The sequence below is a fragment of the Osmerus mordax genome, chromosome 18, assembly GCF_038355195.1.
Source record: "Osmerus mordax isolate fOsmMor3 chromosome 18, fOsmMor3.pri, whole genome shotgun sequence".
NCBI classification, from domain to species: Eukaryota; Metazoa; Chordata; class Actinopteri; order Osmeriformes; family Osmeridae; genus Osmerus; species Osmerus mordax.
This window is the reverse complement of record NC_090067.1, coordinates 5,689,671-5,714,405: the sequence shown is the minus strand read 5'-3', so window position 1 is coordinate 5,714,405 and position 24,735 is coordinate 5,689,671. Positions and strand designations below refer to the sequence as shown.

Genomic DNA, 24,735 nt, shown 5'->3' with positions numbered 1-24,735 from the left:
CCTTCATCCCGGTGCTGGGATAATCAAGTGAAAGTATGGATGTTGTTCATTGTAGTTCTCCACTATTTGCATTCAGCACGCATCATTGCATGAGGTGAGGCGGGGCTGCCGATTGGAAACCTCGTATGCGTTTAAATGGCTTTCATTTCTCCCTCCGTTGTCTTTGAATTACAGCAATTCGCACGGCCATCACATGATTCACCCCATGTGAGTGGCCAGGGGAAAATGGACTCCAAACACTGTCGTGCTCTAATGTTGTCATGTGCTTTTGGTCTCAGGCAACACGGCATTAAATTAGGCCGAGGTCATTTCCCATTACCGGGCTCATCTCAGGGTGATATTATTATAGCCATAAACCAGGCGGCTCTGCCACAGATGAACACTAGCTACATTACTAGTAATTAGCCACGGCACATCCAGAGCTGCTTTCCGCCTACATTTGAGGAGCTGATATCCACCATTGGCTCTCGGCTCTTTTAGCTGAACGAGTAAATGTGTTGACATGCAGTGGTGGCGATCGAGAGAGAGAGTTGTGAGCTACGAGAGTTGTGTTTCTTTTTTTTTTCTTTTTTTCATGCAGTGTGTCCGTGGGCATGGCACCTTTTTATTTAATTTTTTACTGTGGGCCATCGAGTGTTTTCTTGAGTAACTCTGTACGGCGTCAATCTGTACTTCATCCTCAAGCCCTTGGATTCAACAAACACTTGTGTTCTGCAGTTTGCTGTTCGAGCCGCGCACGCGACTCAGAACGCAATCAGGCAGAGACGGATAGCTGAAGCACACTCATCTATGATCCCCCCCTCCCTCCTCTCCTTCACCTCCACCTCTTCCTTCTCTCCCCCTCCTGCCCTCCTCCAGACAGGCAGCATCTTATCTCCAGGGGAGGGGGTGAGGAAAGGTGAATTAGGCTGGGTTGAGGATTAGACCCGGAGCCCTCTCCATCAGGCCTGGCCCGGACGGACAACGGCCCAAACTCCAGTTATTAAAAACTGGATAATAGACTAGATTAGCCCCATGATAGCACCTAATCCCTGGAAGACACTACAATCAATGGACTGGCAGGGGCAGGCAGTGCTTGCGAAGCAGGCGCTTCCATTAAACGTTCCTGACCCAATGGAGCCAGTCACGCACAGCTCTTTCTCCACAAAGCCGGTCGTTGACTCACTGTTTACTGTGGGGCAAGGCGTGAGGAGACTTTGTCCTTTGACTGATGTTGTCTTCTGAAGGCATCACATCAAATGTGGCACGCCCAGGTCTGGATTGGGCTGGTCTGAATCAGTCACTGTCCGTCTCAGGACCTGTGGATCCTGTGTGTCCAAAGACCGAACCCCAGACCTTGTGCTGCCTTCAGATTCAGGGGCTGTGTGCATCCTAGAAACAAGGCCTTCTCTGGCTCCATGTGTCCTATTGAAGATGACTGGGAGAGGAAGTCTCTACGTGTTTGAAGATGCAGCTTCTGTCAGTGACATAAGCCCGATGCCACTCATCTACAAAGCTTCCGTGCGTGTTTGCGTGCGTGTTTACGGGTGGGTGTGTGTTAACCGTCTTTGTTTGAGGTCTTAATGTTTGTTTAATTGGTGCTGGCCTTTGTTGTGGAAGCCTGTGAAATGGTAATTGCAATTCCGCCCTTCCCTACCTTTCTACTTTCTCTTCTCTGATGTCAAGTGTGCGTTTGTGTGCGCACGCATGTGTGTGTGTGTGCACGCGTGCGTGCGTGTGCAAATTATGATGCACAATGTTGCTAGAAACGTCTGCAAAAGTAAACTTTCAATGTTTTTGTGTCATAAAAGGAATTATATGGGTCGCTACCAATATGGCGTCTTAGTGAACTGCCTTCCCTGGAGAAGGTTGTGATTGGGCTGGCCAGCTGCACCAGTGCATCCTAATCACACTATCCCTTCCTGCCGTCGCTTCAATCTCTGTCTGTCCCCCCCGTCCCCTACTCGAAGTCAAGCTTCTGCCTGCGCCAGACTCAATACCCCACTGTATAATGTCTGTATTTGTATGGTAATTCATCGCTTGGATGAAGATGATGGCTGGTTAAGAGAGTGAACGAGAGGGAAAGTGAGGGAGAGAGAGAGAGAGCGAAAGAGAGAGAGAGAGAGTGACACACTGAGATAGAGGGAGAGGGGGAGAGAGGGATGGACGGACGGACCCCGCTGGGACCCTGACTGATGAAGCCAGTCAGTCGGTGTGAGCTTTGTTCTCGTCTGTCCTTCTCAGAGAGACTCAGGGCCTCATTTACTAACAGGATTGCGCCCATTTCAGGTGTAAAATAGCGGGTAAAGACATCAAATCGTGTTTACAAAGGCAGCGCACTTGAGTAAAAACGCAGATTACCGCTGCTGGGAGGGTATAAGGGAAAGTGGGCGTGTGCCGCAAAGAGATGGGGGGAGAGGTGTATTTCTTCCTTGTAACATGTTTATGTTAGCTGTAACTTTGTGAACCAATATTTATCTCCTGTTCGCTGAACCTTCTTTTTCTTTTCCTCGAATCACCCATGGTGGCACTGGCAGTAACATGCAGCCGATTTCTCCCGTCTCTTAACGGCGCGCTAATCAACACTAAAGGGCGGAGTAAGGCGCTGATTGCCCGACGAGGATCTGGTTTGATAAATACCACGCAAAATGCGGAAATACACACCGTGCTAATGTTAGTAAATGAGGCCCTCAGTCCTCTGAACCTGCATCCAGAGATGGAACACACTCCGGTTGATACATACATCCGGAATGTTCCCTGAGAGAGCAACAGCATGGAAATTAGCAGCCACACGCAACCACCCCCCCATCCCCCCCCCCCCCCCCCATGACTGCCTTCATAGATAAATCATTACCATTTGTATTTTAAGCGTGTGATTCTGCACCGTATTTCTTCGATTAAACGCTGCAGCATTTGTTACACAATGTTAATTTTTGGTGCAGCGTTTATACAATGGCGGCGTTTAATTAGTAAGAGACATTTAGTTAATTGTAGCTGCAGTGCCACCATAGACAAACAAAGAATAGACAAGGAGGTCCAACACAAAGCCTGGTGTAAAATTGCAGCCGCGCGTGTCTACACTGTGTAGAACTCTGAAGCAGCATGCCGAAACGTTCTTACACTTTAGCTTTCAAACAAAAAGCTGTGCAGAAAGCACCAGCAGCAACAGATAGCACGCGAACTTGGGGTTGATGAAAGGTGAATTACCGAATTACATTTGTAATTCAATTGTACACTTGTGATTTACTTGTGTAATAAATACTGTGTTATAATTTAACCAATTAAATAAGTTTTCAGAATATTTTTTTTTGATTACCATATAGTTTTGTATTCTTATTGTTGTTATTTTTCAGTCAAGCTCTCTGACACACACTCCCTTACTTGTGTGTGTATTCTGTACAGAATATAGATATTTCTGTGTATAGACCTAGCTGTGTAAGGTACTGTGACTGGCAATTTATTTCACGAAAAGCCCCAATATCGCACTAGAGTCTGATGTCCAGGTAATTTGCAGTTAGCTGCAAAAAGCTGCCTTCCTCAAACTCCCACACTGCCATATTCTTGAAAAAAAAAGCCTGTTAATAGGAAGAATGACAGTCCAAAATAATTTTAAGGAAGATTTTCTTTTTAGCTCTTGTAATTCACTGTTCCCAAGATCTTAAGGTAGATTGGGTTTTTATAGTTGAGTGATCTTTAATAATGATACCCATTAAAGATCTGAGGCCTAAACGCATTAGTAGAAAATGATTGTTTAGATTCGGTTTGTGCTTAAACCGTTTCCAGGGGGCTTTGTGTTAATACCCCCAACCAACACACACAATCAAACAACTATCATTACTCTCCCTGTCTGCTGAGAATCGATTTCTATGTGAAGCTGTGTTATTTAGCTTAATATCAATCACAATTAAATCCACTCTGAGGCTTTGAAACAGGACAGAAATGAGATGATCAAAGGTTCATCTATTGATTCAGGAAGCTGATATATTACTGAAAGAGACTTGATAACATGAATGACATTTACCAACACACATCAATTTAACTTGTTTATGCAGAGAAATAAAAGATGCAGTTCAACCTGACACAAGCTCTGCCATTTTTGTGAACTCGTGGGAGGGTGGGTTTCTTTCGAAGACGTTGGTTCACTTCATCATTGTGGGGCGGGCGTGTGTGTGTGTATGCGTGTGTGTGTGTGTGAGTGTGTATGAGAGCGGATCACAGGAACCTCATTCTCAACTGGGCAGAGCCGCTTTTGGGAGAGGGTACAGAGGGCACCAGGACACCTCCAGACGACACCTTTTTCCCTCAAAAGTCAAAAAAGGCCAATCAGGCGCTAGTATTTTTCAGCACGGCTGCATAGGAGGCTGCCGGTGCATTGTGGGCTTGCCGTCGCCCTTGGTGTCCATTAATTGGCCTCGGCGAACAGCAGTGAGGTTGCTATACTAACAGTGTGAATGTGATTCCGTCTCGCTTAGCACCATTCCGACTTTCCATTTCTCTTTTTCTCCTCTAACCTCCCTCCAGTCTGTCTCTCTTTCCCTCTCTCTCTTACCATCTCGGTCTTCTCACTCATTTACTCCATTCTCGAGGGAACTGTGCCTGTGAATGTACAGTACCACTGCATCCAATTGATACTTTTATCTTGGAGTGGAATACAGGGAAGCTGACCGAGGTAATTAGTCTAGAGGTTTTTGGGATGTTTCGTTTTGATCAGCGAGGAAGTGTGCTCAGCTCTCCTCCGAACGGCCAGACTTTGAGTCCCGGATATGACACGTTGCTGTTACCTCGGGCGATAAACTCTCACTAGCTCCTGTTATAAATAAGGAATAAAAAATAAAAAAAACACAAAAGTCACACACACACACACCACATGGTGGGAGGTTGCCTTAGGGCGTTTGCTCAACCAGATAAATAATGTATTAGGGGCCCATGGACTCTTGCCAGAACACTCACAACAGTACAGGAGGAATGGCACCAGGCAAAAAGTTAGCGGGCTCTCATTTGTTGAAATGAAATTTGGATATAAATTATTCAGCACAAACGTTACCCAAACACGGCCCCAATTATCCTTTCTGTTGATCTCTCATAGGCTTGAAGAGAAAGGTGTAATAAATGTGTCTCCTGCACCACCATCTGTGGTGTGTTTAAAAGCTTTGACTCGAAGCGGGAGCTGAGAGCTGACATCTCCCGGCCTTTGTCAAGTCTCAGCCTCAAAAACCCTTCTTCTCAAAAGAGAAAAGAAAAAAGATACAAGCCGCTTTTTTCTTTTGCCTATCAAGAGAAGCAGTGTACCTCGATAGCCTCACATTTGTCTTCTCGTGTGTGTGTGTGTGTTTGACCATCTTTCCTCTTGCTCCCCTGCAGAATGGCCATCCAAGTGGACAAGTTTGACTTTGAGAGCCTGCCCCGGCCGGACCACGAGGCGACACGCTTCGTCAATCCCAAGCAGCTGGAGGAGGAGCGCAGGCATGCCCATGGCTGCCAGATCAACAACAAGCTGGGCATCCAATGGAACATCATATCCTTCCTGTGGCTCGGACGTTCCACCATAGCGACGTGGTGACCTGGCTTTCAATCAGGATGGGGGGGGGGGGGCGTGCCCTGGGAGGGTCTCTTACACACATTAAACGTTGTCCATGGTGCTTCGTGCGCTGTTAGGCAGGCATCTGGAGCCCGCATCTGGAGTCCCCTTCAGTTTGCGTTTGGGCTTGATCTGTTGCAGTGACAGATGGCAAGGCGTATGGCAAGTATTTGGAGTGTGCGTGCGTGCGTGCGCGTGCGTGTGTGCTCAGGTATTCTCCACCGTGCCACATCCTTGGCATTCAGGTGTGTACTGGACTTGCTTCCGTTTGAACTTTAACCCACGTCGCTGTCAGCATGTCGGCCCGCGAGCGCCTGGAATCAGAATTAGTGTCCGCTGTCCTGCCACATTACATCCCCCCGCCCCCCCCCCCCTCCTCCCCCAAAGTGCTCAACTCTGTCTCCCTGGTCACTTCGAGCATTTGGAAGGCTGTCATCCCGGTGAGACAGTTACAGGAGGGGTCATATGTAGCGTATATAAATGATGCATATATCTCCAGTGAGATCCAGTGATTTCCCATGTTAGATGCTCCCAAGGGTTCCTGTCATGTGTTCGGCAGGGCTGTCAGGGCGTGGTGACATGTAAAGAAGGCTTCTGTCCTCCAGCCCTCAAGTAATGAAGTGGCAATTACCAAAACACAGTGTCTTCACATTGTAAGGTGTGTGTGTGTGTGGGGGGGGAGGGGGTTACTCATTATTTATCAAGTCCACCCAAGCGTTAGAACTTGCCATATTATTTCCAATTTTATGAATGCAAAAACACTCCCATGATGATGTGCATTTGTTTTATCTACAAGCAATTTGGCAGCGCGTGGGCGGTACAGACAAGTGACATTCCAAACGGCTCCCCATTAGTAACTGACAGACAATGTCTCCACCAATCGGCTCGTTTTATTGACTTAATGCAGATTGAAAATCAATGTGCATTATTTCCATCCCAAAGAAAACAGTCACCTAAAAATAGACGATCGATCGAAAAGCAGCTTGTGGGCGAGTGGGAGGCGGCCAGGCGGAGAAAAGAGAACAGGAGAGCCTTTGGGAGAGGCTTTCCAAGTTCACACACTCCCTGTCACACAGGCCCCCCCGAGCCACCAGCCTCATCCCTGCCCCCGGTGTCCTCAAGCCCCCCACGCACGAGGGTGTGGAGCGGGGGATGGTGCTTCCTTCAGTACCAGCCAGGCCAGGAGCGAGTCAGTCTGTCAGGGTGTCGGCGTCAGAGAGACCAGGGGATTCCTCCCGGCTGGCACACGTCATGTACCACATCTGCGTAAACACCCCAAAACGAGCCAAGCACCCCCCTGGCTCAACCCACTGACAGGGATGGGAACAGCTGCAGATCAATGCTCGCTCGCTACCCTTCCCCTCACGGGACTCAGTGGGTCACAGTGTGGGGGTAGCGGCAGTGCCGTTCGGGGGGTGAGATACCCTGCAGGCGGTGTCCAGCGTCCTCAAAGGTTAATGTACAGCCGTTCGGCTCCACGACACCACTCTGCTCTCCCATTATTCAAAATGTCAGCGGTGGAAACCGATCAGGTCGTCCTTATCATAACATATTATCCAGCTAATCACCTGGCGGAGCGCCGGTGTTTATTCCAGCCCCGGCACATGTCCGTGCCGCTCTCCCAGCTCTCCCGGCTCTCTGCTCTCCGCCCTCTGGTAGCGCTGTGTAAAGGTTAACTGGTTATAGCCTTTTGTTGTGTTTTTGGTATGCGGGGGTTTTTTTGGTATGCTGCTCATGTGAAGGGGCAGTCACCTGTAGCAGGTTGGAGCTTGTTGTGTGTTCAGCGGCATATGTGCAACTGAAGCATCTGATTCTAAAGGGCCCACTCCTGGTGTGGGTGTTTAGTAGTAGCAATTGGATCTGCCCAACCAAACCAACGGCTCGCCTCACTTCCGAGGTTAACCGACTTCCTAGATGTTTTCATTAATATGGGTATAAAACGGTAAAGATATTCTCTCTCTGTCTGTCTTCCTTTGTCTCTCTCTGTTCTTCTCTCTCTCCTTCCCTTTCTCCATCTCCTGTTTTTCCCACTCTCACGATGTAGCAGTCCATACTGCAGCAGTGTGCCATTCAACACTGACATAGCTTTTATTGAGAATGTCTTGAGTATATGTGCCAGTCTGTGTCTCTGCACTCCCCTCGCATGCTACAAAGAGAACCTCTACTCTATCAAGGTGTGTGGCTTAGTGGGTTTGCGTGTTTGTGTTTGCTGGTGCCAAAGTGCAGGACCTTCTGCGTATGTGTGTGTTGACTGACGACCCCAAGCTGAAGCTCCCGAGGTGTAGTCCTTAACCAGTGGCCACCCGTCCATGCGCAGGCACGGGGAGGCCAGCGTGGAGGGCGTCCTCAACCAGCTGGTCCTGGAACACCTGCAGCTGGCACCTCTTCAGTGGGGTGAGTCACTGGCCGTGTGTGGGTGTGGCCTATGTTTTTGCCTTTGTTTGACACACACACACACCATGTTTCATCTCCTTATCCCATCTGTTGAACGATATGCCTCATCGTATCGTGTTTTCAGCACTCGCATCCTTCCACAAAACGATTTCCATCCGGTGAAGGCGTCCAGGTAGGTACACTTTGCCATTCCAAGGTATCCGAGAGGTTTGGGTTTTCTCCGTGTCAATCACGGCGGCGTCAAGGAAACCAAACAACTCACTAAACCTGGCAATTTACAAACAAACCCCCTGCCAGCACTGGTCTCAAGCCATGTTTCTGATTTGCATTCATAATGGGCACAGGGTTATTTTGAGAACGTGCGGAGAGCGGCCTGGGAAATGTGCGAAGCGCCCGGGGGAGGACACGGAGGGGAGAGTTGAGATGAGCTCTCCCGCGTCTCACCATCTGCGATCAGCCAACCAAATACCAAATCAGCTCCATCTACCGAAGGCTGTGTGTGTGTTTGGTTCAGACGAGCACGTCCCGTCTGAAGGGGTCAGCCCGTGTTCTGGTTGGTCAGCCCTGACTCTCCCGCTCTCGTTTCCCTCCACGTCCACACAGAGAGGGGACGTCTGTTGGGGAGCGTGTCACGGTGTATGGGTGTCGACGCGGTGAGCACGTCTATGATGGGACGCTAATTGCACGATCAGAGGTGACGATAGCGAACTTGATCTTCTGCGTGGAGGAGATAAAGGAATTGTGGTGTCAGCCCCCAAACCCTCTCAAGTCAAACAAAAGAACCCAGGGATGGGTTACACGCTGCGTTTTTATGGCGTTGTTGTTTTAGTTTGACCAGAATTTGGACCGATCCCTTGTTGTTTTGGTAGTATTTGGTATGGATTCGGTGCCACTGGACTCCTGGTGACGTCGACCGGACCAGACCCAGAGGGATCTAATGATGCCCCATCTCTCAGCTAGTCACATGTTGGTGTGGGTCTCCATTAGGAGACCCGAAGGGCTTGTTAAGAGCAAGGTGCCAGCTAGCAGGTGATACCACAAGTCCTAATAGACTGCATGAAGTGGATAGAATGGATTCCTGGGCAGCCCTGTGCCCTGCTGATTGCCAAGTTAATTTACCTCAGCATTCCAAGGATGCCTTCATCAGCGTTGCCAATACCATCATAGGCACACTGATGGCTTCCAGTGTTTCCCCCATAGATGAACATAAAAAAGAAAATCATTAGGCCAAAGCGGAAGCTTTTATTACCGTAGCTGCTCTGTTTGGATGACTGTGTCAGGGAGGTAATTAATGGGAAGATTCCACCTTGTTAAAGGAGTATTCCTGTACCTGAGTGTCCCAGAGCTGTGCTTTGGGCCTTCCTCATACCGCGCTGTCCGCCCCATCACTCTGTGTTTGAAACAAACTCATTTGGGACAGTGTTTTTGTTCAAAGCGCGGCACTATATTAGCGCTGCTCCTGTTACGTTCGTGTCAGTCAGAGCACCAAATCCATTTCCCATCTGGAGCGGAGTCAAACACGTGTTCGTCCTGCGCCCTACACAGCGTCTTCTCTTTCATCCTGGCCTAGTTTACCAGGGATGAAGTCCAGGTAAAGGGAGGACATATGTCTTCTGAAGTCTTGACTGTGTCCCTAATAATCCTCCTTACCTTGCCCGGAGGAACCAACGACCAGCGTTGTGACTCAAGACTAATTAGCCGACATCATTAGCATCATTGTAGTGACCCTCACTCGAAGGTCATAGAACTGGCATTCCCTCGCTACTGTTGGAAAAGGGACACATTTTCGACTGTCTTGTGACTTCACAATGGCAAGCTTGGTGTTTGTCGATTGTGGGTACGTTGCAGGTGTCTGACTCTGAGTCTCCACAACTGTTCTTCTGCCTCTCTTTCTCCTCCCTGCAGCTTGTGAATAAACCCTTCTGACGCCCGGCGTGCCATGAATATTTTATCATGCACTTTTCCAATAAAGGGGAAAACATGGAAAGTGTCAAAGTGGTATGTGTCCCTGCATTTGTTTGCAAGTGTATTATTATTAAACGGGGATCGGTGGAGATACTGGGCAGCTATTAGTAAATGATTCACCCTGTGGGCAGACACCCTCCCTATCTCAGCTCAGTGAGTCAGACTTAATCTAAGATTCACTACCTGATTCCTTACAAGTAATAATGCTGGGCTTAATTTAATTCAGGATGTATTCCTTTATTAGTGCTGAATTTCTATACTGGAAATAATAATTATTCCGAGCCAATGGAAAGGTAGAATAGCTTGTATGTCCTCGTGTTTGTCTGAATCTCTACAGCCGACGTTGTTAAGCAGGTTGCCGTGTGAAAAAACTGTCAAGCGTTTTCTCTTCTAAATATTCTAGATAGAGGCTATCATTCCTGTGTTGAACATGCTTGACACTCCAGAATGGACGGTCATTTGACATGTAGACATCTACAGTAGAATCGTTGAATTCCCGAGTGTATCCAGTGTCACAGACAGGGTAAAAAAAAAAAGGAGAGAGAGAGATAGAGAACTCAGACACCTCTGTCTAAATGTCAAGCGAGCAGCCTTGGTGTGTGACTGTTATTCCCCCCTATTGTTTTTCTGAAGGTTACTGGCTGGTCGGCCTAATTATCCGTGACAAACAATTGTGACGTTCCCAAAAACCTTGAGGGGTACTTCTCGTCCTCAGAAACATGAGTCAGAGCGAGAACGGCAAGCGGCTGTGTGGGATGGATAACATTAAACGGTTGTGATAGATAGTCAGCTACATCCTTGGGTGGGGGGGAGCATGTGACAGGAAATGAATGGGCCGGCTTTCATGGAGGACGCTCTTATCGTCTTACTCCCGACTTTTCCCACCCAAATGGCGAGTTTAGTGTTAACAGACTGTTCACCCATGTTGGCTCTGGTTGTTCCCCAGCTCTTGCCGTACTGTAGTTGTGGCTCGACGGGCTCTCTACCGATGCCAGAACAGGTGGCAGAGGCAATTCTTGCAGCCTGGCGTTCATGCAAATAGCCTCATTGATTACAGCTCCTCGTCTGACAACTTGATTAAAGCCAAAGTGGCACACCTAGTGTTGGGAGTATCTGTGTCAGCTTAATTGTGTTGCTAAATAAACAGGCACATGGCCAATCAACCCTGCCTCTCCCAGGGGTCACCAGGGGCAAGCGAGCGTACTGCAGCGCGGCACGCCACAGTTTCCACTGTGGCGGTAAGACGAGTGTCCGTTTTTCTAATGTGCTGTAGAGAATCTCCCTATCAGTTAATTGAACGCAAGTGAAACAGCGGCCATGCTGTTGATGGTTTGTTGACTCTGTGCGAAGGTTCCCTTCCACGCAATCTCAGTTTCCCCCCCATTGAAGTCCTGGCTTGTGTAGCTAAACAATGAAGGATGGAGGGAAAAAGAGAGGGGGAGAGTGAGAGAGACATGGACTTTGCCCTTGCTACCAAGAGCCCGCCACTGGGAATCCATCTTAACGGAATACAAATTCACCCATGAATGGAAAGACAAATGTTTGACCTGGCGGCAAGATGGAGAGAGTGGGGTGACTAGCCAGCTGTAAAAGGCAAGAGATAATTTAATAAGATGGTTCTTTTGAACTGGTTCACCCCCCCCCCCCCCACACACACACACACACTAACCACACACAACACCCACACAAAGACAGATGGCCATTTGGAATATTCAAATCTTTGTAGACTCCCAGCACACACCAGTGACATCGCCGAGGTAGTGTGCCTTTAAGACATCTTGAGGAGCCCAGTAGCAACATGATGCAGGCTGCTGCTGCTGCTGCTACTGGCAAATACATTCGAACCTGTCAGCTCCTTTACAAAACATCCTGGAACTACAGACGAGGAGGGGAGGTGTTTGTAAATAGGAAGACAAACGAAGCACACTCTCATTCATAGGCACACACACACTTACGCACACAACTTACACCCACTCAGCATCAGTACTGGTACCTATAGCTGTGATTAAGAAGTGCATCTATGAGCAAACATGATGCTGGCTCTCCTCAGTCGTGTCCAGAGGAGTGATGGGGCCTGTGGGAGAGGGGAATGGTAAGCCCTTCTAAATCCTGGCTTAGGACGGCATCAGCCCAGCCGGCCGGCCCTGATCCCCCTCCCCCTGAGGGCCCATCTCCCAGGCTCCAGGCTCCATCCCCGGCCTCCCCTCTGCTGGAGGCCTGCTGACTCAGCCCTGACTAAGCTAGCCAGAAGCTGGCTGCTAGCCCGTCTTAACAAACACACCGTTACACAGTCACGCACGTGGTGTCATTTCAGTACAGTAGAGACATTCTCGTGATACCCCGATATTTGTGGGGGGGAAATCAGAAAGATACATTGTCCTCAAGTCTGCCTAGCTGGCTCTAGATGTTTAAAACGACCCCCCCCCCCCCCCTTCCTGCTCCTAAGAGAATCACTTTCCCATCTAGGATGTTGTCCTCAGGGGAAGGGGGGGGGGGGGTTGGCTGGAAATTGTGATGATGAACAAGCCAAGAGGTAAATGGGGTCTAAACAGCTGTAGGGGCGGTTATGGCGCCCTCGGCGAGAGGAGGAGGGGTAGAGGGGGTGGGGGGGTTGGGAGGCGGGTTTAAATCATGGGCAGTGCAGGGGGAGGTGTCAGGTGCTGCCCGTCAGGCTGAGTGATGGGCACTGGGGAGGAGCCCTGGGTAGGCGTGCAGACTGATTTATCTGCTTGTTTTTCAGCCCTGTCATCCAGCCACTGTCTGTCACCCCCACTAAAGGTCTGTGGACCTGGGCGAAGGAACCGAGAGAGAGAGAGAGAGAGAGAGAGAGAGAGAGAGAGAGGGAGGGAGAGAGAGAGAGAGAGAGGGAGGGGGGGGAGGGAGGTGGGCGGTGGGGAGTGAAAGACGTGTGCCTATTCCTGGAGCCTGGCGTCCTGGCTGGAGGTGTGATTTAGGGTCAGGCGCTGAGTCAGAGCGCAGCGCTGCAGCTGGCCGAGGTGGCAGGAGCTCAAGCGGGAGCTAAGCAGGCGATGATGAGGTGGAGTGTGCGGCTCCCCGTGTTCCCACAAATCACTCCTCCGCCCCGTCAACTCAGGGCCGGGGAGGGACGGGCCTCCTCCCCCTCGTCCCCGCCGTCTCGCCGTGTCAGTACGGAACACGCTTCTGCCGGAGGATTCGGGAGGTTCGAGCCGAGCCGGATTTGTCGTTCTCGCCGTGGTCCCCGTTACCACGTCGACGTAAGGGAGAGTAATCTCCCGCGTTGTGCGGAAACGCCACGCAGGATTATCCCAGCATGCGCAGGGCTATTTAGTCGAGATTCTGAATTTGTTCGAATTTGGAACAAACACGAAAGGATTACTTGTTTTGCTTTGTGTTTGCGTTGAAAATCCGATCCTATCGCTGGGCTCTAATATGGTGATTAGAGCCAGCCATGCCGTTCCCGGGTTTCCCCAGTACGGCGAGCTGAGAGTAGGGATATAGAGCTGGAACATTTAAGAGGCCGCCAGCGTTAGTTTATGGGGCATTTATCATGAGCTGAGAACAATCCTGCTTGTCAGCGCGTCCGTTTGGATGAGCTGAACAGATAAATCATAACTCCTCCAGCCAGGCAGAGATAGCACACAAACATCCGTTTTCTCTGACCGGAGGGAGGGGGGCGGGGGAGGCAGGGAAAGCTTGTTAGGCCCAGGCCTACATACTGTGAAAGGAGAGAAGAAGCTAAAAAATAAAAATAAAAAGCTTCAAATAAATTAATAAATGAAATAAACTTTTCTTCTTTTTTTCAACTGTTGATAGAAAGAGTTCAGGTTTCTGTTTTGGAGAATTTCTCCAAAGCACTCTACAACTCACTGAAGGCTTTAGAAATAGACGACGAATACCAACAAGTATATTTTCTATCTAAAAGCATGTATCAAGGACCATATCCCTGACACATACTTATGTTCTTTGTGTGTTTTGTCATGTCGGAGCTGTGCTTGGTTGAAACATCTGAGCTATTTTCCTGACCTCGACCTCCATTCCCTTTCCTTGTTCCCCAGCTTAACCGTAGCAAATCCTCTTACTTACCTTCTTGTAAACACATTTTCCCAACCTCTTTGAGGCCTACACCACTTTCTATTAAGAAACAAATAAAAACAAGCATCCTCCCCCCCCCCCCCCCCCCCATCATCGATTTCTTTAAAGGAAACAAGAGTTTTCCCATAGCCGGCTCTTTCATTCATGTAAGACAGATGACATGACGCATCTAAACGAACCCAGGGCTGGCCGCTGCTTGCCATCGCGAGTGTGTCTTGAAGGCCCCGTCGTGTCGTCGCAAGTGCCACTGCCAGCCAGTAATGTGACATGACCGTTTCAGCCGCCAGACTTCAGAAATGATTTTGCCGTTGTTTATAGTCCTCGGCCTACGCCATCAATCACCTTCAACGGGTTTTTTGGGGGTTGTAAACAAGAGGACGTGGTGAAAAGAGTCTGTGAGAAATCATATAGTATTCAAAGCTCCAGGCACTGTGTCGTTTGTTGTCTGGGTCATTCCCGTGACACAAGCTTAGCCATTTTTCTCATATTTCAGACTATTGCAGGGTGTTTCTTCACAGATTTTCACATGCCGTTTGTTTTGTCAGTTATGTAATTATTGACACATTCTCACTACCTTTCTGAGTGGATGTTTTTTTATTGTGTGTGACTAAGCTAACTGGATGCCCACGGTGGTCAGAAATCGTTTTTTTGTAAGAGGTTTTTTAAACATGTTTTTGTTTTGGGCATTTTCTCTGAGTGACTATTCCTATTCGAAGCAGTGTTTTAATTGCATAGAACCTTTGATAAAACTTCCATACTCATCACTGCCTAAAGACAATGGCCAACTGATTACATTTCTACAATTGGATAGGAACAGTTTTGTCTTCTCGTTCAGATATAGAAGCTATGATTAGTGCATAGACACATGATGGAGTAATCACCCTCATTTGTTCCCTCCCGCAAAAAAAACCCCCGATAAAAATGTCTTCTTTGTGGCACTAATCCTAAAAGTAACATCTCTTACAAGGGAGCCTGGAATTAGAAGAAGCAATGTGAAGTGCCGTAAAACGGTCTGACGAGCATGGCCGTTCCACTGTGACAGTTCACTTGTTAGAACTTGGACGTCACGACAGGAGGCTCGGGTACCCCTGACTCATGCTGGAACTGGGCCGTTTTGTGAGTGGCTGGTTCCAGGGGTGGGCTGAAGAGTCTGGGGCTGAAGTGTCACGCCCAGGCCACATTCAGAACAGTCACAGATGAGTGTCTCTGTCACTCCCTCTCGGCTGCGCCCTTCACACACATACACACACGCACACACTCTGTCTGACAGCAGGTCTGTGTAAGGAGATGTCTAGTTGACAGAGTCTCCTAGAGACTCACAATGGCAGAGGAACAATAATAGCATCTTAGCTTAGGAGGCATAGTTTTAGAAATGTGTGACTTGTTCTCCCTCTCTCTCTCTCTCTCTCTCTCTCTCTCTCTCTCTCTCTCTCTCTCTCTCTCTCTCTCTCTCTCTCTCTCTCTCTCTCTCTCTCTCTGTCTCTCTCTCTCTGTCTCTCTCTCTGTCTCTGTCTCTGTCTCTCTGTCTCTCTGTCTTTATATTTCTTTCTCTCAAGTACACAGGCACACACAAATGCACACATACACTCCCATACAGTAGACACCCACCCACCCACACATGTCAGGTCCATGATCACACAGCGCGGTGGGTAATGACTAAGGACAGGCCGTACGTGTTTGGTCAGAGCCCGAGTCAGCGTTTGAAAGAGCTCCCGGGAAAAACCAGCTGGCTCAAGTGTGGCTTCAGAGCGGCGGAGTGAGGAAGCCACTCCATAAATCAATCGACCAAATCGCGTTTGATGCTCGGCAGTCATACCGCACGTCAGCGTGTGTTTTTGTGTGTGTGTTTGCGTGTGTGTGTTTGCGTGTGTGTGTATGACGCTGCAAGATCCAGCCCCCGAGCGAGGCCCTCTCTGCAGACGGGAGCCGGTCCGTACCCACGCCGCATTGATCAGCCCCCCCCCCCTCGCTGACCCAACTCTCCGCCCACATCGATCCGTCTTCCTCCAGCTGGTATATGTCCCTGAATATGACAGCCATTGATCAGGAGGAATAATTACAACAACCTGTCGAGCTGCGGGGAAGAGTATTATCTCTCTCTCCTCTTCCCAGTCCCCCCCCCCCCCCGCCTGCCCAGTGTCCAGCCATCAGTCCCACGGGCTGGAGTAATTGGTACCAAAGACGCGGATGGATCGATCCCAAGGACTCCTATCTGCCGCTAGCCACGGCTGAAGCCGCAGGGAGGGGAGGAGGTGTGGGGACGGCCGGGGGGTGTGTGGGGGGTGGGGGGGGGGCAGTTGCGAATCGACGAGCCCGGTTATGAAGTCTCAAGCCCTTTGGATGGTGTGGCGGCGGGGAGAGAGCTGGGGGCTGGGGGGCCTTAGGGGGCCGGGCTGCGGTGTTCGTTACTTCTACATTATTATGTGTTCTTATGTCATCGTGTGTCCAGGCTCCAGAGACGACAAACGGTGACACGTTCATTTCCCCTCCCAGACTGTGTCGTTTAAGGGCATGGCATTGTTGGGCTCTGTATTTGCGGTTTTCAAAAGTGGTTCAAGGCCACAGTGGTGATGTCCCCCTCGCTGGCTGTTGTGATGCAGACACCTCGTGTGGCCCCTGCTAAAGCCAAGACCTGTTTGACTGCTGTCTGCTCCCACTGCCGTCCAACACACACACACATACACACTCCGTGACAGGTCCTTTGTGGTGTTATCGCTTTGGGCAAGAGTCTGTCCCCCTTTTATTTTATATTTTTTCAAGCCAAACATGGACTTTCTGTTGTTCCCTCTCCCTCTCAGTCCCTCCATTGTTCTCCTGGCCTGGTATTTGAAGACAATCCTGGCACTGACTGGATTGTAATTAGCCACAGATATCCAGCCTTCTACAGTCCCATTTTTTGGGGGGGGGTAATTCTTTCTTAAACACAAAAGCCCCAGCACTGTTTTCACTGGTGTGTCCCTCAGCAAAGTGGAGGCTGTGCCAGACCCAGAGTGCATGTCTGACGCTTTAATCACACGCACAACAGACAGAGAGGAATCGCTCTGTTCTGTCCAGCGAGTCTCGAGAGGACCCGCCCGTCTTTTCGTCGTCAGTTTTCCGCCCAAAGACTTTTGGCATCGTCACCGCCGGGCGTCCACACCTTACTCCGCCCTCCTCAGAAACACCTGCCTTTGGCGGCTCAGAACCAGTAAGTGTGGAGAGGGGGCAACTTGGAGCCGGGGCCCGAGAGCGACTCGGGCTGTGGAGTGAGGGAGCCGAGGAGTGCTCGCTGCCAACGGCATCCATCTTCGAATGAACGTGGCGCCATCGCTCCGGCAACGTCTTGGCAGGCCGCGCTCATTTAATCTTCAAATGCGCTTCCTCAACCTTTCAAATGCAGACTCATCCTGGGACACATCCTTGCTTGAAATGTAGGTATCGTGTGCTCCGGAACTAACCGTGGTCTAGGTCAGACAAAGGGAAGCGGACGTTATAGGAGCGATATATTATTGATGAACGACTCCAGAGTTTAACTCGACGTCAGTGTCTTTCACTGGTTGTTAATTGGTAAACACACCTGTAGATATTGTAATAAGCCTCCAGGACCCAAAGTCTAGACGATGAAATACAAAAGGGATTATATTGCTTGAGTATTAATCACAAACATTTGGTTGTTCACAAGTACAGTAGTTATGCCCATAAAAAAGTGTTTGTTAAATGTAAGTTGACCGAGAATGATGTGTATAGATTATTGGGTGTTTGGAATTCCTCTCTCGTGGTTTGTCTTTGTTCATGCTCCAGGGCAGCTTGTGTCCTGTTGCTGTTATTATATTATTACTAATGCATTGCTTTGACCTGCCAAGGCCTGGATGGCCAGATGGATTGAAGAATCATCATCATCAGATCTCTTGTTCACGTCTCAAGTGAACCCCACACACACACATTTGGACATACCTACCGCCTGGCAGTCTCATGTAAAAGACAGCAGTCCCATACTGATGGATTCTTGATGTTAGAGTGAAGCTGTGATGCGGGTTATTGATCAAGCACCTGAGCAGTCGAAGGCCACGCCGGGTCTGTGAGCCGCCGGGTCTGTGAGCCGCCTGGTCTGTGAGCCGCCGGGTCTGTGAGCCGCCGGGTCTGTGAGCCGCCGGGTCTGTGAGCCGCCTGGTCTGTGAGCCGCCGGGTCTGTGAGCCGCCGGGTCTGTGAGCCGCCGGGTCTGTGAGCCGCCGGGTCTGTGAGCCGCCGGGTCTGTGAGCCGCCGGGTCTGTGAGCCGCCTGGTCTGTGAGCCGCCGGGTCTGTGAGCCGCCTGGTCTGTGAGCCGCCGGGTCTGTGAGCCGCCGGGTCTGTGAGCCGCCGGGTCTGTGATCCGCCGGGTCTGTGAGCCGCCGGGTCTGTGATCCGCCGGGTCTGTGAGCCGCCGGGTCTGTGAGCCGCCGGGTCTGTGAGCCGCCGGGTCTGTGAGCCGCCGGGTTTGCTCCGCCTGGTCACCTGACAACCGCAGGGTCTCCTCAAGCTTCTTGATGAGGTCTCTGCAGAGCCCCCCGATTTTAATGAGACCATTTTGAGATCATTTTGTTTTGGTGGAGTGTCCCCTCCAACTGCAGCCTGTCATGTTTATTCAGGGTCAGTGGTGTTATGTTAGGCCACTCCAAGGCAAACTCATGTTTTTTTGACATTGAAAACTCGTGACGATGTCGCATTATCGTTTGTCGTGACTGAACAGGAAAACGTTTGATTCTGTCCTGATTGAAACGGGTTGTAAGGAGGATCTCAGCAAGGAATCCATTATGGTCACATGTGTGATTGCGTCTCTTCAGAATACACTGGCAAACACATGTTGTGAGCTGAGAGAGGTTTGATACAGACTTGGCTGTACGCGCCGGCAGTCACAGAACCTCTTTTTCTCTCCTCTGGTGTGTCTGAGCCTGCCTCCAGCAGTCCATCTCTCACGTCTTGAAAACTATCTCTTAGCACCTGGACACTCTGGCCCAGGCTTCATCAAATCCCCCCCTCCCTCTCTCTCTCCCTCCCTCCCTCAGTCCCTCTTGCCTCCTCTCTCTCTTTCTCTCGCTCACGCTCTTCCTCTCTCCTTCTCTCTCGGTGTGTGTCTCTCTCTCTCCGTCCCCCAAGGGGCCTGTGCCCCACTGAATAACAGCATTCACGCTCACAAAGGTTAAGCGGTGAGTCAGATGTGCTGATGACAGGTTGACCAATGAGGTGGCGGATGAGGTGACTTCACAAACATCGACACTCTACCGGCTCTTTGGAAGTGATTGGATTTGCAGCATTTCTATCAATTGTAATCTTTACCGACGGAGCAGGCATTTGTTTGGGTGGATTCGGGGGATTGTCAAATGACGGATTAAATATCTGGAAGTCAGACCGATTTTTTTTTTTGCGGTCGGGTTGTTTCAAGTTAGGAAGAGGCTGGGGCTAGAAGCTGTCTGTTTCATAGGCTGATAATACATTTGTCTCGACTCCCCCAAAAAGACTTCTGAACGTTTTCTGATGTATTTCCTGTTATGACAGACTTAGGAGCCTTTGAGAACCCAGAGCAGGACCCCTCGTAGGGGAGAGAGCTCTCCAGCAGGCTCCCCAATCATCATGGTGAAAAACAGGAGAAGGAAGCAGAGATGTGAAAGTGTCATTTCTCTGCAGACTAATGGCATGTGGCGCTCCTCTGAATTATAAATGAGAGCAGAAGGGCTTTAGTTCTGCCTACTTGCCCAAGCGTGATGCCAACAGCGGTGTGCGGTGCCTGGCGTGAGCAGGACACACACAACAGGTGGAACACGCACACACACTCAATCTGTGTGCCCCTCAGACCTGGCACGTCGTGGCAGCAGTGATTCCTCCACAGTTCAGCGTCCGGGGAGGGCCGCTCTGAACCTGGGCCCCCGCCGTGACTAACAACGTTACGAGCGCGGCCCCTACGCGTGTCACCGCAGCCAGCTGGCCCCGCGGGCCTGTTGGCGAGCGGTAGGCTGGTCGGCCCGCGGTGGCGGCACACACGGAACGGCCCGCCCCTCTGTGCGTTCTGGCTACTCTGCGGCCGGTGAATACTCACTGTGACACTGACAGAATGCTTGCTGTCCTGTGCACGGTGCCAACTGGGTCCACCCGCACGCCAGCCGCCATTTCGACGAGGGCTTCTCAGGGTGAATCATGCGTCACTTACAACGGACAGGGACAGCCGGCCATTATCTGCCGCGCTCTGTGTGTCCGGGTGTTTTTGTGTGACAAGGAGGATCAAGTTGTCATCTTTTGAATGGTGCTTTGGACACTTTGTAGCGTTGACATTTTCAGCAGGCATAGGGGAACCACTCCTGATGTTTTTTTGTTGTTTTTTTATGATTCTAGCTCTCAGTATAAGCTGTATACTAACATATAGCTAAGCACAAACAACAGTGTCCTGCAGCCAAGACCCACAGGTACCTGACTGTGTGTGTGTGTGTTCTTAAGCTCCTACAGTCATCCATCCATCCTCCCTCTTCATTCCTCATCTATTGGCTTCTCTAACTGGACAACAACAACAGTAGAATCCCTCCGCTGTGACACACCGATTAGATTCTAGTCACACGGAATGTACCGGGGATACCTAATGACTCATTAAATATTTACGCTGAACCATATTAGACCAATTTGCATACCTTAATAGGGGCAGCTTTGGATGAGACAGCCCCCCCCCCCCCTCCCTCAGGTATCCTCAGGGGTTTGCCCACACGGCATATGGCTCATCTAATTCCCAAATGATACGTCTCCGCCGCGCTGACTCCTTCACGAGTCTGCCTGATGTCCGGCCAGGTGAGTCGACGTTACCCCTCCTCGCCTGCCCCTCAGGCTAGCCAGAGAGAGATAGGAAAGAGAGGCCTTAATGGTGGGTTAGGTCCATATTCAACTTTTAAGAGTGTGTGTGTTGATTTGCCCTGAAAGGGTGGAATTGCTCCCAAAGGGGCGTGTGTACTTGTTCATTAGCCTTGTAAATGTCCCCATGTGTGTCCTCTGTTCACTTGGTGCCGGCCAAGCGCAGATGAGCTGGCGTTCACTGGGCGCGCTCACCAAGTGGCCATCGGCCCACAATCCAGGCTTCTGGCCCTGTCTTCACCAGCACAGCTGTTGGCCAGAAAACACACATTACAGCCGCCCACGCGCACACACACACACTCCCCTGCGCATATACACACACAGAATGATTTCCCTTTCTCTCTCGTCTCCATTTCATGCTCATGCACGCACGCACACACGCACACCCACAGACCTGTCATTTTTACCATGTATACCACGTTCTCTGATTTAAGGTTTTGCTCATGAACTAGACCATAAGCATTAAACCGATCCCCTACATGCGGGTATAGAGCAGGGCCTATGCTAATATCATGTTCATGTTTCCTTGCTAATGAGGCCCTCTGAAATCTTTTGAAATGGCGGAAACAGAATAGAAAGCAGTGGCACTTCACTGCTTTCTGTTCTGCCTGCTCAAACGGGCGTCCATAAAGGTAGGCTGGATGACACGCCCGAAAAACCCCTCTCCAGTAATCTGTAGTAGAAAGGTTCATGCATTAAGTTTTGACGGTCAAGTGGCCTCCACATCAGCTCCGCCAGTCCCCTTCAGTTACTTCAGAGATCACAGTCTCTGGACGCTTTCAATACCAGACGTACTGGGATCTATTTCTCCTCATTTGAGTCCTCGGGAAGCCTGTGCCCTCGGTTCCCTCTGCGATGTGGGGGAGAACGCCAAGAGGATGAACAATACGCTGGCCCACAGTCGCTGCAGAGGGCCTTAATTAGATTTCTGGGAGTCTGTGTGCGGAGTCGTCTGAGGTTAGCGAAGGTGGAGGCAGAGGAGAGAGAGTGAAACAGAGGGGAGAGGGGGGGGGGGGGGGTTGCTGCAGGTGTGTCATAGCTGTAATCCCAGCCATGGCCGAGGCTAAACTTAATTACCCACGCGCGGAGGGGCTGGGGGCCGGGCACCTGGCGTTGTCTGCTGAATGGAACTACCTCCCTCCCGCCTTCTCCCCCGTCCCTCGCTCCTTCCCTCCCTCTCTGGTTCCTCACATCCGCCGGAAGGTTCTCCAGAGGTCCACTAAGCTAGCAGATGCTGTCTGACCTGTGGTCCGACCATGACTCACTCTCACCTGCCGTAGGACTGCGGAACGCCCTGGGTCCACTCCTTGGGAGGGAGGGAGGGAGGTTACATCGCTCCTGAGGTGGTTGGGAGCTGGTGGCGGCCCCCAGAGCCCACTCAGAGCCCACAGCCATAAAGACTGTTTTCCGTCTCCCATCACGTGAAACTAGCAGGCAGTTTGCCAACATGGGGAGGCTCCCCGCGCTGTGGCTAATGAGCCCCTCTGCCACTCACGTTGTTCCTCAAGCAGGGAGCCAAACAGGCCATGGCAGGTCAATGAGGCGGGCGTACAGTAGCTGAAGCAGGCAGACAGGCAGGCAGGCAGAGAGACAGTCAGACAGAGAGACAGTCAGGACGGTTGACTCCTTGTCCCAACTGTCCTCCCCTGAGAGGAAGCTAGAGAGGAATGGGAAGATTTTCACCTGTGAAGATAGGGAAGAGAGAGCCATGTACAGTCCTACTACACAAGGTGTGTAATATATATATATATATATATATATATATATATATTAGTGCTGTCAGTTAAACGCGTTATTAACGGCGTTAACGCAAACCCATTTTAACAGCGGTAATTATTTTATCGCGAGATTAACGTTCTTTTTGGCCTAGCAAACTTTGCCGTTTTTTCACATGCTGTTGCAACGACTACTGACGTTAGAAAAACTACAACACCACACCGGATCTAGCTAGACCGGAAACAAAACAACAGGCACGCCGCACACAATTCTTTGGGCTTGCGAGCCCGCTAAAGAGTAGTAGCAGAGCCGACATTCTCTGGTAGTAGGCTAACGTTACGTTTTGAGTGGATAGCGAGCGCGGGATGCCGAATTGGATGCCAATAAGATTCTGAATGGAAAGGTTACTTTTAAAAAGTTGCCAAATGGTTCCATTGACAAGACCAAATTGATCTGTGTGTTTTGTTGTTGTGAACTGAGCTATCGTCGCAGCACGTCCAGTCTGAAATACCACTTTATGGCCAAACACACAGCTGATGCGAATTGTCCGCCCCTTTGTCAAAGCCAGGCAATGTTGCAATGTTGTTTTCAATTTAAAAAAAACATTTGCACTAACCAAGCAATCCAATCCACTTTTCCATGTTGATAAGAGCATTAAAATGAGAAAAAATTATGGGACAAAAAGAAATCAAGGGACATTTAAAATAGATAAAAATGTGCGATTAATTGCGATTAATCGCGAGTTAACTATAACATTAATGCGATTCATCGCGATAAAATATTTTAATCGTTTGACAGCACTAATATATATATATATAGTATAACAGGTGTGTGAACAGTGGGGCTGTGTGATGGCTCCAAAGAGCAACAAGGTCAGTGAATTACTAAAGAGATGGGACGTATCCCTCATGACGATGGCCTTAACAAGGTACTTTTACTGCAAGCCAGCCTCATTATCTTTAATAGGGGTCGCCCTTCTGGAGACATGAGCACCCTCTCACTGGCTGTTTTCTGTCCCACATGATAGATAGAGGTGACTATAGGCTGTGCCGCAGGTGCCTCCTTTCAATTAGAGGAAGTTACTGTACAGGGATGTGTCATCGTACTGTACATTGATGGTCCATCTAGTTGGTGTTTTATGAAATCGTCCTTGCGCTACGTCTCCCTGGAGCAGAAGATGGGGAAAAAAAGTCGGCCTTCATATTCTGTGTCAGTAGGACATGTGGACGTTGACCATTCTGATCGAAGCGATTGCATAATCTTCAACCTCCAGGCGAGCATTTTGGTGAGCAGTTTTTAATACATTTTGTGTGGCAGTTCATTATACATTTCACGTTAGTTGTACGTTTAACGTAAGTGGAATTCAATTTGTCGTATGATTTGACTGCAGCGCCACTAAGCTACACACATGTTTTACATCAGTCCTCACTTCAATGACAACATTGTCAGAGGGAGAAATAGAGGGGGGAGAGGGACTTCAATGGAAACTGCTGTGAGGCTCAGAGTCCATGCTCTTCTGTGGAAGATTGACAACTACTGTTACTACTACTACTATTATTACTACTTCTAAAACAACAACACTGTTCCCTGCTCAGGCGGGCTGTCTCCTGGGCCTTACTGTGTGGAGTTTGCCTGTTCTCCCCCTTGCTCACATGGGTTTCTTCCCCAAAAAGAACAACAATATAAAAACCATGCAGAACAGATCGCTCTCCTGCCTATGTCTCTGGCCAGGACATGGGTGAGCTCTTGGACATAGCCCCTGGTCACCATTGGTTTGGCTGACCATTGCTCCTGGCTGCCCTTGGAAGGAGAACAGCAGGATGGGGGGGGGGAAGCAGAGAAATAGTTTTTTCAGGGGCCACTCCAGCATGTGAGTTTGTGTGTGTGTGTGTTCTGGAATCGCCAATCCCTGAACATGTGTGTGTCACATTGCATGATAAATAAACGTTTGTTCTTCTATCACTACTACTAATTCTAATAATAATAAACTACTACCACTAGCAGTACTGTACTACTTCAGCAACAACTGCTTCTACAACCACTGCTACTAATACTACTACTACTACAACTACGACTACTACTGTACTACAAATAATGATAATACTGCTACTACTGCTACTAATAATAGTACTTCTACTACTACTACTACTACAGCAAGCATGTGGGACTGGGAGGCACGTC

At 49.7% G+C, this 24,735-nt stretch overlaps 1 protein-coding gene across 1 annotated transcript in view; it reads left to right on the top strand.

Moving 5' to 3' along the window:
• The window catches only part of trappc9 (trafficking protein particle complex subunit 9), a gene marked incomplete in the record, with an annotated part of 109,879 nt that overhangs the window by 64,229 nt on the left and 20,915 nt on the right, over window positions 1-24,735 (top strand). The window contains 2 exon segments of the mRNA XM_067255484.1: window positions 5,341-5,494; window positions 7,861-7,951. Coding sequence (XP_067111585.1) covers window positions 5,341-5,494; window positions 7,861-7,951 — 245 coding nt within the window.